The 15,848-nt window shown below is 39.7% G+C and overlaps 1 protein-coding gene across 4 annotated transcripts in view; it reads right to left on the reverse strand.

Moving 5' to 3' along the window:
* Positions 1-7,276: 7,276 nt before the first annotated feature.
* The window catches only part of ZC3H12C (zinc finger CCCH-type containing 12C), a 34,254-nt gene continuing 25,682 nt past the window's right edge, over positions 7,277-15,848 (reverse strand). For all 4 annotated transcript variants that reach the window (XM_019530221.1, XM_019530224.1, XM_019530222.1 and 1 more), the window contains 3 exons: positions 14,399-14,633; positions 11,900-12,006; positions 7,277-10,573 (listed from right to left, as the gene is read on the reverse strand). In XM_019530221.1, coding sequence (XP_019385766.1) covers positions 9,177-10,573; positions 11,900-12,006; positions 14,399-14,633 — 1,739 coding nt within the window. In that variant the 3' untranslated portion in view covers positions 7,277-9,176. The remainder of the gene's footprint in view (positions 10,574-11,899; positions 12,007-14,398; positions 14,634-15,848) is intronic.

A 15,848-nucleotide genomic window follows, 5' to 3' on the forward strand; every position in this document is an offset into this window, starting at 1 on the left:
ATGGAGGACCCAGCCTCCGGTTGCCCTGCCCCGCTTTTTTAAACTTCAGTTTTTTTAGACCTCTGGATATCCAGGGATCTAATTTTCTCCCTGTGATGCAAACTTGCAGCATGGGGAACATTTTTTTGTTCCCACATGTACCTCTTGCCCCGCCTCAAAGGGGTTTGAGGCAGGGCAAAAGGCACACGTGCACTCGTCTGGATGCGCCCATAAGGTTCAATAAGGAGAAGTGGAAAGTCCCGGACTTAGGACAGGACAATTCCATGCACTGGTACAGGCTGGGGGCTGACTGACTGACTTTGGAGCAGGGATTTGTGAGGTAGGGACCCATGTTCAGATGAGAGCCCAAGCCACTGACCTATAATGTTAGTCTGTCTCAGTAAATAAGAAACTATACGAAGTACAATAGGTCAGCTATGACTGAGAGAAACAGAGCCTGGCTATAGCCAAGTGGTCAGGATGCTCCTCTGGGATGTGGGAGCCCCAGGTTGAAGTCCGAATCAGACAGCAGGGTCTCGTGTGCCTAACTTATGAAGATGTTTTTAAACATTTTGTATCTCAAGTATGGCCCTATTCCTGTTCCTTGTTGAAGCTGGCAGGCATTTCCCAAGACAGGCAAGAAGATACCCTGCAGGTTTTCAGCAAATGAGGCAAAGCCATGCATAAATCCTGCTGTTTCTGCAAAGTAAGGATGAATCAGGTCACTCAGTGTGTCATGGTTCCATGGAGCCCTGTTTCAAGAGTGCAGTTCATATGGGTGCTCAGTGCAATGAACAAGGGAGCAGCAAGGACCCTTTCCTCATTCACTGCCCTGGTCTATGGAGCCTTTCCTTCATTCTGTGTACAGATGCTGTCAAGGTAAGAAGGTGAAGCAGAGAGAAGCCCTCCCCACAATCCTTGTAATGTGAATGAGGTTGTACATTTGATGAACACTGTAACACAAGACTGTATTGGTAAGCAATCCAATGGCAGAAAGTGTCAGTTTTCATGCTGTTGCATAGACCTTCAGCTCTGCTCTTTGTGCCTGTGTTATTTAACTGCACGATTACATGTAGTATATCACATTTTATATAAAAGACACTTTTTAAAATCTTTTGAGACTTTTTTCATTACCTGACCATATACAGCTGTTACTTATGATGCTTAGCATTCAGTGCTGCACACCCATATCTATAGTAACAGAAAAATATTTTTTCAGATGATCATGTAAGGGTATCACTGTTCAGGTGGACAATAGAGAAATTAACTTTTGGCACTTCTTTAAATAACCCACTTTAATTTCCTTTTAGGCCAACTTTGATGATGCCACTTAATAGATCTGCTCTACAGAATGGGCCTGGAACAAATGGACCTGATTCTCTTTCTATTTAGCAACATACAAATAGTTATAAATAGTTATAACCAAAGCCCTGGGAGTGGAGCTTGCACATTTTGGTGACTGAAAACAGTCTACAAAAAGTGCTGGAGAGTCTTGGTAATGTTATAAAATAAACATAAGGGAATAATTTGATACCAGAAGAAGGCAAGTAAAACAGCAAGAGGGTGAATTAATGAAAAGCTCAGATTTGATGAAAAAGGATTGTGGAGCACTGGTTCCAAAGTTGTAGTCCACAAGGGCACAGGAAGTGATCTGCAGCTGGTGCCCCTTTCCATTAAGGGTGCATAATTGGTCTGTAAAAAGTCTGTGGGTTGGCAGTGCTCGTTGGTCCAAAAAAGCCAGTTGAACAGCTTGTCAGAAGAAAGCAGGCATACCGTATGGTATTGTGCCAAAGAAACCCTATTGAAACATTATTCTGTTTTGTTTTTCTGCCAAAGAATCACAAGAATGTTATGCAAGCAGGCTTCATATGCATTTCTCTACCCCTGCTGCATATACAGGACAAACAAGAGCTTTGGGATCAGCATCCAAGGAGCTGCATTGCTACATTTATTCTTACACCTCCTTGTGAGTAGTAAACCTCTGTGTTTTATGCTAGCGCAGTCCTTGCAGAAGCCCTGTAAATGAAGCAAAGTCAATGATGTATGCAAATAGCACCACAGAAACTCAGCCATGCAAAAAACACATTGCTACTGTGTGTGCAAATTATCAGTGGCCAGAATTTATCCCTAGTAATCATTTCCAAGTTGATATTTATTTCCACTGTTACTCTTACCACCCTGCCCTACTCATTACAATATTTAGCAGGTGCCAGCCTGCTCTTTCAGCTGGAGAAGAGGAAGCATATCCCATCTTCAGCAGATTCTCTTCGCAAATAAATACAATTTAGCACATAGCCAGCTCCATAATGTCACATGTTATAGAGCACTCTTTCCTCAGGCACAGAGCAGGGGCTGTGAATTTATCAAGTGACTTGTCACCCAATCCTTGGGTAAAGATTATGCAATTAATGAAAAATAGACTTGTGACAGCATCTGAAAAGGAGTCAAGTTCTGTTGATACACAGAGACTCTCAAACAAATTCTGCCACTAAGTTACTGACAATCCTCTTTAATTCCTTGGCTTTTTGTTTTCTTTGCAAAGGAAAGCTGGGGACAGAGCATGAAAAGAAGAAAGGCCAGGGCTCAAAAGCTAAATCAGTTAAACACAAATTACCCCAGTAACAATGTGCTGACAGTTCCTGAACCCCTTATGTATTTAACATACTTGATCTTGGCACTGCTAATAAAGTCAAATAAAGTTAAAGGAAGCAAGCTGTTGTCTTTTGCAATTCTGAGTGATGCTTTTTAGAATTTCAGTGCTAATTTTTGTGTCAATTTAACAAGTTTTTTTTTTTATATAAAACAAAAAACAACCCAACCATTAAAAAATGTATCTTTTTATTTTTCTCTAAAAGCAGAATTCATGTACATGTTTTGCAATGGTTTTCATGAAGTCTAAAATATTGTTAACAGATGTGAACAGTCACATCACAGTAGTACAGAACAGCCAGTGACGGAATTGAGAGGAAGTTTAACAATTATTTCATTAAGTTGTCCCAAAGTTCACTGACCCTATCTTTTTCTTCAGGACATACACTAAAATCCCAACTAATTGATACAAGTTCCAGAGAGAATATACGGGGAGGGAATGAAACACAAAATATGATTCATGCTGCTAAGTTGCCTGCATTTTTGTGTGAAGTATATATATTTTTTGTTGGTCAAATGTGTTTAAAAAATGTGATCCTGCCCAGAAAATTAAAAAAAACCCAACCCTATGCCATGTTAACTTCATCAGCTGAGACAAAAAAAAATTGCTTTACAAAAGATGGACAAGTTTTGCTTTGCAAAATGAAACCAAGATCACTATCTATTTGAAAGGTGTGAATAAGAATTTGGGCAAGTTGCTCAATATAAATATTTGTGTTATGTTCAAATGATCAGGAACAGAGTGGTGGTAAAATTCACTGCTGCAGTTAATGTTAATGCAGTTTTACCTATTTGCTGAAGCAGAGGATTTGAACCTACATACTGCTAACTTCACCCATCTCCATTTCAAAACAGAAACAAACTTGAGCCCTGATTCTATAAAAAAGTATGCATGTGGCTAATTTTGTACCTCTGTGTAATTCCACTGAAGTCAAGCCTTTGGGATTATTCCTGGGCTTCAAGTTAGAAGTGTGTGCAAGTATTTCTAGGATTGGCACTTCACGTGATGCCACCACCTTCTGAACGAGAAATAAAAAATCTCTTGAGAAGAAAGTCCAACCTTTTCACACTCTAAAGAGGTCATTACAATCACTTTAACTTTCAGTGCTATCAGTTAGACACAGTAGCATACAATTATAAAAATGTTGACCACTTTTTAAGAACTTAAATTTGCAGCCAGCCCGACTAGTTATACAGCAGAGTTAGCTACTGATTGAATTAACTCTAATTTGATAGCAGCCTTTATATACAACTATACCATTTTTATACAGAACAAAATGTAATAATTTTAATGCACTGCAAAAATATACATATAGTAGTATGATTCACATGTGCACAGAGTGCAGAGATATACATCAATCAGCATTCCAGGTCGAGATATACATCCGGGCTGTCCTACTGGCAGTCTGCAGATTGCATGTGGCCCGTGAGGAGTTAATGCACAGCCCTGTGCTCTTACTGAGCTGCTGCTTTCATCATCACTCTGACTGCAAGTCTCCAGGCTCTCACCTCCTTCCTCTGCCTTTGCTGCACAGAACAGGGATCTGAGGGTGAGCCTGGGACTGAGGGTGAGAAAGGGGACACACTGCAGCAGCTGGGGGAAATCATTTCCATAGTGTGTCTGAGGCAGCCAGTATAGTGCGGAACGGGCTTAGAAGTTGGACAGCCCTGATATGCATGATTAGACGACTGACACACCAGTTGCTGATGAAGTCCTAAGAAAACTACAAAATTAAACTTACTCTGAATTCCTGGGCACGAAATCTAGAGTATAACCATTGCTGTCTAGGTCAGTTAGAATGGTCATTCAAAATGAATCTGGACTATCTGCATGTTCAAGTTAAACAATACGTATATCGATTTTTATGCAGTCCAAATAAAATTCTCCAGTGACTTCCAAACTTCTTGATAAGTTTATAATGAATAAAAAATGTGAGATCTGGCTTGGTTATGAAACCCTAGCCCTTAAACAACAAAACAAGGCCAATATTCTAGCTTTAATCAGTTATTTGCTTTGTTTTGATGTTTTTCTTCAATAATAATTAAAACTTAGATACAAAGGTATACATTATAGGAATAAATTAACATTAGTAACTGTAAATAAAAATAAATAATTCCTAACCTACTTTTATTTAAAACTATTTTTAATTGCACAGTATTATAAGCATCCAGTAGTAAGGTAAGTCAACTGGGTATTTTTCTCAACATTTGGGATATAATGATAGCAGTGTGTCTAGTATTTCAATCCTAACAACTCAAAAAATACCTTGTTCAAATGCTTAATGGATGAATGTTTTGGTAACGTCTTACTGTGGTGACCATGGGGGCTTTAAAAAAAACTTCATATCTAACCTTCCTAGTCAAAGTTATCTACTTTCCTGATATGAAGCCACAGGCTTTTCATTTTGACAAACACAAGGTGCTTTTGGTTTCATCAAGGTATTTGTTTTTGCCAGTGGTATTTTCCTTTTGCCTCTACTGCCAAATTCACCTCTCCTCCTCTCAGTTTAATTCATTTGTATCTTCTGTCACCAACCTAAACAGCCAACCCTTTCAGCTTTCAGCTTTAAGTGTGTCACCCAGTGGCATCTCTAGATCTGGACCACCTCCTGCATGCTTCAGTATTGCGTTTATAGTTTTGCTATTACAATAGGTAGTTGGGGAATGTTATATTCAGCCATACTGAATAAAAAAGGTTACTTGACAAAGAAAAGATCTTACCTCATAATATTAGCAGCAGCTGACAACTGGATTCAAGGATAAAAGGAAGAAATTTCTAAAGACAAAGCAGTGGTTAATACCATCACAACTTTGTTACAAAATATGGGCTAAATTCAGTGCTGGTGTAATTCCACTCAAATCAGTGATGTAACAGGAAAAAAATGCCTTTCATGTTAAGCTCATTTAAAAGAGTATCTAGAGCAGGGGTCAGCAATGCTTTTGGGCAGAATACCAAAAACACCCGCAACCTCGACTTGTAAGATGTTGGCATGCCGGGGTGGATGGTGGGGGAGCCCTGAGGGACCTGATCTTTGTTGTGGCAGTGCAGTCCCGGCCCCTTTCCCACTGTCCACCCTGAGGCACGCATGCCAAGGAAAATGCCTTTGCATGCCACACTCTGGCACCTATGCTGGGGGTTGCCTACCCCTGATCCAGAGAAACTTAATTAAAAACTGAATATGAAAGTGAAGATAGTTATACAAAACAGCCACAGATGGAAATACTATGAAAATACAGATAGGTAAAAGTACTGTATATTTACAAACTATTACTTGTATACCCAATAACACTTTGGGTGTTGTATTTCAAATACTGAAGGCAAGGAGACATGTTTACCCTCTTTTCAGTAATGGTGGAAGCCTCCATTTTCTGAAGCTGCTTTATCCAGGACTGAAATCCATAATACTTCATTAAAGCAAAGGGAAAATCCTTAGCCCAGGCTTTTTTACTTTTTAAAATATAAATCACATTACTTTGCAGTTATATTAATTTATCTTACATAAAACAATGTCAAGTCCCCAGTATTACCATTTCTTGCTTAATACTGGTGTCATCTTTTAGCTATTACATATCTAGCCCGATTTCTTCTCCTTGGAAGAGTTTACAAGGTACTGCTTACCTTCTCTGTTGCTTGCAACAAAGAAGGAAATACCAAAGACCTAATGTTTTGTCAGCAGTACCCTTTTCTTCATACAACATAACCAAGTTTGAATTGAACTGGAATATCATTGCACAATACTAAAATACTTGCCAAGTAACTTCTCATCTACCATTTTGTAAAGCATTTTAGTGCTGCAGTACAAAGCACAGAGTTGGACAAACTGTTAAAATTCTAGCAATTAACTTATTCTAAATGATTAAATATACAAGGAAGCATTCAATGCTGATAGCTCGTATCTGTGCACTGCAGTATGCAGTCCCATGCGGTACCTCTCACAGGAAGTCAAGCCTAATGATTTAGCACTATAAGTCAAACTGCTACATGTATATATTAGGACATAACGTGATGCTCAAAAGATGAAATGCGTCTGTTACACATATGTGTGTGTGTGTATAGGATATGTGTACGCACACACACTATATCTGCTCATGTTTAAAAGTACTCAAGTTTTTGCAGAAGTCAATTCTGACATAAAAAATAAAGTAGAAACTCATTAAAAACAAAACCCTACTATAATCATTGCAGTACTAAAATGGCTGCACCTACACTATGGTGTAGTATGCAAGTGTAATTCAATTAAAAAAGTACAACTAAGATCATTTACTGTTTTTAGTCTCAGTGTCAGCAATGTATCGTCCTGTACTTTAAAACACATTCTAGAAAGAATGGTTGACAAAATCAAGGAAAATGGTAGTCACAGGTTCTCTCTCTCTAACCAGACAACCCAAGACAGCTTATGTACAACACCTCCTGTAACTGATACAAGGGACAGATGAATGAAGATCCCAAATCAAGCCTGTGTAAAGTAAAAGCTGTGTAGAAGAACACTTCCTGAATTAAGTTTGCTGAACACGGTTCAGATTATTGGCTATGTCTATAAGCACAATGCTTTTTAGAAGCATTTACTGTGTACCCAAATCCTACTTCTCACAACACACAGTGTTGCACAAGTAGTGAAATGTTTTCCTATTCAAAGGTGCTCGGACATTCATTTCAGGCAGCATTTTACCTTTATTTTTAGTATGTTTACACTAGGTACAGTTAGTTTAGAAGGAAGAAAATGCCAATAGTTTTTTTTAAATATAATATATGAAACTGAGACAGACGCTTACCTAAATAAATAGCTGTATTTTTATTTGTCTAATCCTAGTATAGAGCTGAAATCTATTATGTCAAATAAGGGATAAAATGTTGCCCAAAAGTCTAATCATAGTTACACATTTGTGTTTTCATTAGATCTACAAATCAAAATAGTTCTCATTTAAAAAGATACAATTTGTATCAACAGTAAAAGGTACTTTCTGGTTCTTCAGGGCCTTACCTTAAATTGCAGCAATTGTACCAAAATTATTAGCAGTGATTTGTAAACTAGTAAAATTTTAACATTGAACAACATTAAGCTGGAAGGAAACCTAAAATGATAGGAAACTGACTACAAGAATGTAAACAGAACTGTCATCATTTGCAAAATCTCCTTTTTTATATATATAAAAAGCATGAGAGATGCTAGTAAAACCCATGACTTAAAACCAGAAATATCCCTTACTAGTGCTAGAACAGACTATTTTGTCCATTTCTAAACTACACTGTTTGTGGCAAGACTGGGCCTACATAATACAACAGGCCAAAATCTAATTTCAGGAACATATACAGTATTTTACAAAAAAGTTTTTAAGTTATTATTTTCAGCTACGATATCATTACCATAGTGCAGTTAATAAAGTTGCATATCCTCAACACACAAAACTTTCTCGGGCCAGCCTTGATAAACAGTGAGAAAATCTAACTGTATCTTAAATACAAAACTTGCATTGAGAATAATTAGATTCATTTTAAAAACAGGTCAATATTTTATGAAAAACATGTTTTATCCAGTATACTTGTGCACCAGTACAAAGGGAAAAAGGACACAAAACAACTGAATGGAATCCTGAAGTCTCAGTTCCATTTCTACTGAGCAGAAATACATAAGACCTGGATCACAATGCATGTGAACGGAAACATTAGTGGCCTATTTTGGGACATTCTGAGCATCTGCAGCTTCTTTTGGAGTCTAAAGGAGTTCCATATGCTCAGCCTCTTTGACAACTAGGCCATCAGGCTTTTGCCTTATCCATAAAACAATGGACATGAGTTGCTTTCCTCTGATTGCATTTGCTCGTACTTAACTGCATCAACAAATTATTTAACTATTTTTTTAAAAGCAATGAAAAAAGTGCCATCCTATAAATTACTAATATATTGTTACCCATTTCAACATTAACTGGTAACTTAAGTTATTAAAAAATAAAGTCAGTGCTGTAGTAAATCTTTGTTTTCTATAAATAGGTGATTATAGCATAAAGAAGCCCACAAAAACAAAAAATAAAATAAGGAAACACCCCATCCACAATCTCAGTTGGGATAAAAACTTCAAAATTAAGCTTGGCTTTGAAAACTGTTTGCCATGTCTATTAAAATCCTTTTGACTTTCTGCAGCTTGCTTTAATGCCTCATAGCTGAAGGACAAACATACAGGAAGTTAAAACAAACAAAAACAAAAACAAACATGTAATACAAATAGAAAGTGCTGCATATAAACCCCTGATGCACCAAAGACTGTTACCAGAGACCAGAGATAATATATGTATATTCACTTAAGCTGGAAAGATTTTCAGCCATGAATATATAGCCATTTAAAAAACCTTTAAGTTAGAGTGTAAAACAAATCTGTTTTTTCCAGTGCACGGGGCTATACATACAGATTCCATGATACAGTATTTCACATAAATGGATTACTATATAACCTCCTTGCTGAGAAGGAGATCACAAATGCTATTGTAGCAAACCTCCCTCAGCATTAGAGCTGAACTGAAAACTACCAGACACCACAAAGATGCATCATCTCTCAATAACCTAGCTGGGATTTTTCCACTAAAATGGCTGCAGCAAGTTGCTGAGCATCTGTCATGTGAGGGTTCCTTTTCATAACAATTCTCACAAGATCAGAGGGGAAGATGTTGCAGAGGTTTATATAAATTTTCTCCCGGGTGTCTTGATGCCTTGGAGGGTCTTGGGGGATTCCACAGTAAGGTATGCGCCAAGTCTGGTCTTGCTGCTCAGGTAAGCTTTGGAAGGCAAACTGTTCATAACATGGCTGTGTGGGATTACTAGGCAAGGAGTAAGTCTGACGATAGCCATATGCATCAATCCCATAACTCTGCCTATCCCAACTTCCAAGCCCATCTTGGCCAGAATAAGGTTTCCTGTGTCTTAGTGGAGAGTTATCATATAAGCGTGAGTCCGAGATGCTTTCTATTCTTGTGGACACAAGGGCTCTCCCCAGATGCATGGTCTTTGAATGTGGTGAACTCTGAGGAGCAGAATAGTCATTAGGACAACTAGAACGAGCACCCACTGCAGGGTGCTGCAGATGTACAGCCATGTATGGAATTGGAGGCTTTTGGTGATGCTTTGGTTCTTCATGACTGTAACTCTGCACTCGTGTTAAAGGATCGTGGTAGCTCTGTAGAAAGGGCTGTGAGTTAAGGCGGCCATGTGGGTGCATATGTTGGCACTTTAAGTTTTCTTCCAGTTGTGGGTCAGGTGAACTTACATAAGATCGATCATTGTAACCCACGTAGGAATCACTACTACCACAGCTCATACTACCTTCACTGCTACAGTCGGAGGCTACAGAGCTAATTCTATAATCTGTATCTAAGGAAAAACGCCTTTCAGGACTTCGTGGACCAGATATGCTTAAATTTGAATATGCATTCAGCATAGAGTAATAGCCTACATCTACAGGAGACTCACATTTTGGATACTGATCATAAGGCATAGGCGTTCCGTGATTTTTGGTTGCCATCATCATTGGAGCGTACTGTCCCTGCGGTCTTTGATCCTGAGATGGGAAATGAACTCCGGATGAAAGGCCATTGCTTAAAGGTGCAGTACTTTGGGGTTTTGCAGCAGAAGAATTCGGTATACTAACTAATGAAGGTACAGACCTGGTTTCCAATTTGTTTTTGGTGGGAAGCTTTTCCTCCAAGTCTTGATAGACTTGAGTCCTTATACTAGGATCCGATTGCCTCTTTGGAGCAGTACGTTTGAGATCAGAAGTGCCATCATTCTTAGTGCTACATGGAACACTGTTGCTTTTCACCAATCCTCCTTCACTTGCAGTTTTAGCAGCTGTGCTTCTGCACATGGCACGAAGTTCATCAGCTACAGACCGTTGAGGCTGATTTCCTCTTTCTGGATGGTAGTATTTGCATTTATGCCCATAGGTACATTTCTTTCCTATTAACAGTCACATAAGTCAAAGTAAAAAAGAAAAGAAAGAAGCGTTCAGTAATATAAACTAGAAGATCTCTAAACTGTAAAATTTTGGGGTGAGCAGAACAGATTTTAAAAGCACATGTCTGCATGTTCCTGAGGCAAAGCTTCCAAACCTGCCTTCCTGTGCTGTGGAGAAAAGGATTACCATGTGTTGCACTTAGTGCTCTAGAACAGTGATGCTCAACCTTTTGCTTGCATGGGCCAGAGTGGCTTGAGGATGGTTCACAGGCTAGATCAGGCCCCACAAACAAGGATCAGGTGAAGAGCTGCAGGACTGGGGCCCGTACCACTTCCAGCCAGATCCTGGGTCCCTGGATTGGGCCCCAGGCCACCTCTGCAACATGCTGTCTAGCCCATGGGGCTACCTATGGGTCCAGAAACTTGGCAGCAGGGTAGTGGCAATTGCTGCTACTACTCTCCCACTCTTATTTCTGATCATCTCCTAAACAGAGTGTGGCAATACTAAACTGGTTTTCATTTGTGACTTCCAGTTTTTTACTGTAGGGCACTAAACCATTGTATTGTTCTTTTATCTTCCTAGCCTTCCAGAAGGTAATATTTTCACTACTTTTAAATAACATCCTCAGTTTTAAGTGTTTGGTTTGGTTCTACTGTAAATACAGGGAAATCTCTTACATATGAAGCAAAACTGTGGCTGCATACAGACAGACCGCCTCACTGTTAGAGGTGATTGAACTAGAAGGGGAGGCATAAGCCACTGAACACCTGAACAGGAAGAGTCATTACATTATCAAGCAGGAGGCTCTCCTAGTTACTGAGGTCACTTGAAGGGGACATGATCAGTCAAGAAGTAATTAATGACTACTTTCTTCCATAGTAATCTGGCATGCCCAGATGCCCAAAGACATGCTCTACCTTTTTATAATGAAGCCTGGTCAAACAGATTAGATACCACAGGACTCCAAATCACACTAAAAACCCTTCTGGACCTCAGATACTTAGAAGTATCTTGCCTTACAGGAGGAATATGGAATTATACTGAGTGTGATCACATCTCTCTGTATTGGCTGGTGCTCCCAGTAGCCAACAGCCTTTTACTTACTGATGACTAATAAAGTTACTTCTTCAGAGTAGATACAGACAAATTCTTTAAATAACAAATGAATTAAACATGTCAGTTCTCATTGATCTAGTCAGGTTTGCATGAGTCATGGTAAAAAACCCCCCCAACCCTATGTAAACATCTCACTATTCTTGTCACAGGGATAAAGAAAAGAAGGAGTTCACTTCATATCTTCCAATAGCAGAATATGTAAATCAAATTACCATATGGACATGGTTGCTTCTTGTGTTCTGGAACAATTGGTTTCTTCCTAAGAAAATTGTCCAAACTTGGGCCATGACGGCCAAGAGGATCATCAGGAGGCATGAATCTATAACACATACCAAATTAAAATAAAATAAAAATTAAGTTAACTTTATCAAGCAGCTTACAGAATTTCATAGTATTATCTTCAGCTACAATATTACTACCAGAGTATAGTTAACAAATGTTTCATGTCCTTAGCATATAAAGACTTTGGGCAGAATTCCACTGGATACACCTAGATGGCGATTACCCAGCTGCACACATGCCATTTTGGAACTTGCATTTTGGAGTTTGTGATTAAGCTCTTAATGCACTCTGGGTGTGCAAGTAGCCATACGGCTACTGAGTATGCTCAGTAGGATTGTACTCTAGCTAGGCTAGTAGATGGCACTATATCCTTCTAAGGCCAGGTGAAGACCTGAAATTATAGCTGCATAAAAATCCATGACACGATGGAGTGGGGGTAGGAGGAGGACCTTCCATCTTTTAATTCAATAGTCTAGCAGTTAGGACACTTACCAAGGAAGATCTAAGGTTCTCACATCTGCTCCCCAGTACAGTATTCTAACCACCTGGTCATATTAGTCATTATTCAGACCCCTTTCCAGCCCACCCCTTGAAGCTGGACATCCAAAAGAGTGAGATATGTGGGAACAGGGGAAACAGCGTGAGCCAGAGGGTGTGTGGTTCCATGAGATGGATGGTTCTTTGGATTTAGGGATCTGGACCCTTGCTTCTAATGGGGCAAAAGTGTGTCCACCCATTTTATCCAGTAAATACTAGATGCATCGTGCAGTGGCTCAGCTTCAAGTGGAGGACTAGAGAGGGGATTGCGCAATGCCTAACCTGTGCTATAGTGGGTAGCAGGAGATGCAGGTTTCAACCCTCTCCAGATAAAGGGGGCCTAGAACCTGGGTCTTCACTTTCTGGGCAAGTGTCCCAACCACTAGACCAGTGATTCTCAAATGTGGTACCATGGCACCCTGGGGTGCCTTGAGATCCTTTTAAGGGTGCCATGGATTGCTGCACAAGTTAGCACTGTTAAGTATACAATATGATTTAAAAGATAAACCCAGAGATTTCAAATAGGAATCCACAGCATTAAAAACATTCTGATCTGAGTTCTCAGCAACAGAAGAATTGTTCTATTATTTTTCTGTAGTAAAAAAAACAAGTGAAAGCTAAGAGCTGGAATTTTTTGAGGGGAGTCTTTGGTCAATGGGAGGTGCCTTGAACTTAAAAATGTTGAGAACCACTACATTAGGCAACTGAGACATAACATGGAAGAGCCCTTCCTCATCTCTCTGGCAGCTTCAAAACAGTGGTGGGGTGCTTGAACTAAAGCTCACTGAACTTTAAGTCAGTTTCAAATGTCAGCATCATCGAACGAGCTTTCGTTGAAGCAACCCCAGAGCCATTTTGAAGCATGCGATACTGAATACATATGATGCTGCAGGCACTTTAATTAAAGCAGCTCTCAGAGCAGCTTTAATTAAGGCCCCCTGCCTCCCCTCCCAGCCCAGAGCATGTGTATAGATGCCCTTTGTGTTCTTGTTGCAACTACCTGAAGGAGAAGACTGCCCATTACAATAACCTGTTTCATGTATTCTATAGCGGTAAACACTGTCCAGAAAACAATACAGCAAAGAAAGTCTGTGTATGCTGCAACTAAGAATTTGTCAAATCAGAATCAGCCAACAAATCAGCAAGTTCCAAACATACTGGAAAGTATCTTCCACACTACACCATATCTCTAACAATGATGATTCCCAGGATATCCTCCAGAGCCATCTTGCAAGCTGTTTTACAGTTTGCAGGCCTGCAGAACATTTCCCAGCACAATCCTGCAGCCATAACTGTAGCCACAATTTTAAGCCTGGGTGCTTAAAAATAAGGCACTTCACCCAATTTTTAACAGTTAAACTGATGTGACTCAACTGTCAGTGATGCTGAGCAATTCCTGCAGCCAGGGGAGTTCACATGAGCAGCAGGTGCTCAGCCTGTTTGCAGTTTAGTCCCTGTCTATGTAGATGCCAAAATATAAATTAAGGAGCTTACTTTTACATGATTACATTTGAAACTGTGGCTTAAAGTGCCTTAAGAATCTTTGTTCCTCACAGAACTGCCTGGGTGTTTTATGACATGGCACACATGCAATGTACACAATAACTCAGCACTTTAGGGGAATTATATAAGCCCATTAGATAATTCAATCATTTTTTCAGTCTTTGGGTTCTTCCAGGACAGGTAGAAAAGTTAAGGAATTCAAAAGGTTAGGGACTAATACTCTGGCAAAGAGCAATTTTCAAGGCTTTGATGATTAAGATCAGACCCAAAGCCTTTGATTTTCTTCATGGGTAACTAATAATGTTAATGGAAGCTAACTTGAACATAAACCTTTGCAGGAGCCTTTTTTCTACACATTTTTTAAGTGGTACAAAGTCAGGATTACTTACTTGTCATTGACAAATGAATACATCAGCAAACGTTCATCTATGAACTTCTTCCATTCTGGTTTTTCATTAGCTAGGTCCCTGTAGTTATCATTAGAAACAATGATACCATCTGACTCAAAAGCCAGCTTCACTATGAACCGGTCGTCATAGCATACCACCCTTCTCCCCTGCACACGACGGGACGGTGTGAACACCAAGATTTTTTCCTTTTCTAACTTACGCAAGATTTCCTGATCTAGAAGTAATAAGAAATGAGCAATGTTTTAATGTCTGCAGTGAATAAAAAACTCATTTGATCTAAAGATCTTAGGGTTGAGGCAGAAAATCAATTCAGGTACAAAAAAATGTCTTTTCACAGACTAGTTATAATCCAGCAGAAAGTGTCTGATATTTTAAAATTAATATTTATCAATTGACCAGCAACATATTTATAAAGTAGATTAAAACTTCATATTGTTTTCATAGGACCAACACAGAGGCTTATGTTTTGTGATCACCCTGTTGGTTCTGCAGCAGTCAACAGATGCACTATTTCTCAAGTTCATAATTAAAAGTCCTGAACTACCCTGCTATCAGGAACAAATCCCACAGGATACAAACATACCTACCCCGCTGGGGTTAGGTGACTTGGGTACAGTAGAGACCCCATCCTACTGCACTCACTGGTTTCGTATAACTAAATTGTTAAATCAAGAGAGAACTTTTCATTCCCACTGAGGCCAAACTTCTGAAATAGCTCCAGTAAAGAAGACTCATTTTATAACAGGTGATTGAAAGATAGACAAGAAATTAGCAGAAAAGATTCTTCCCATCAGGAATCTCCAGTTCTGGCTCACCTACTTTTCTAACCTGCAGAGTCTAATGTTGCCTCCATCCCTAACAATCATGGACGCTAACAGTGCTCACATTAAAGAAATGGACTCTGGCTTCATCCTTGGGCCACAAAGGATTAGACCAAATAAAAGCAAGAAAAAGCTGATCAGACAAATCAGCTAGTTACCATACAGTAAGGGCAGCAAAGATATGGCCCACAGGATGGATCTGGCCCATGCAGCTGTTCCATTCAGTCCACCAGTGAATTTGGGCCAATGAATTTGGAAGCACAGCGCGGGGAGGGGGCTACCATGGAATTCAGGAGTCCTGTTGGACAACAGCATAGACAGGGGGGCAGAGGAGGGCAAGTGACCTGGGCTTGCTTATGCTGCCTCCACTGCAGCATGGTTCTGCTTGGCCCATAGTTGCTTGCTCCACCATCTCTGCTGCCACCACTGCTGTTGCCACCTCAGCTTCTGCTGGTCCTGCTGTAGCCACTGGCCCCATGGATCCAGCCTGCAAAGAGCTGTATGGTCTGGTCATGGCCAGGGAAAGTGTAACACCCTTGCTCCATAGGATTTATCTCCCTTCCTGGCCAAGAAATACCTTATTTTGTTTTAAAAAGTCAAATCAACAC

Source organism: Crocodylus porosus, unplaced genomic scaffold (genome assembly GCF_001723895.1).
Source record: "Crocodylus porosus isolate Cpor-Errol unplaced genomic scaffold, CroPor_comp1, whole genome shotgun sequence".
In the NCBI taxonomy this organism is placed as follows: Eukaryota; Metazoa; Chordata; order Crocodylia; family Crocodylidae; genus Crocodylus; species Crocodylus porosus.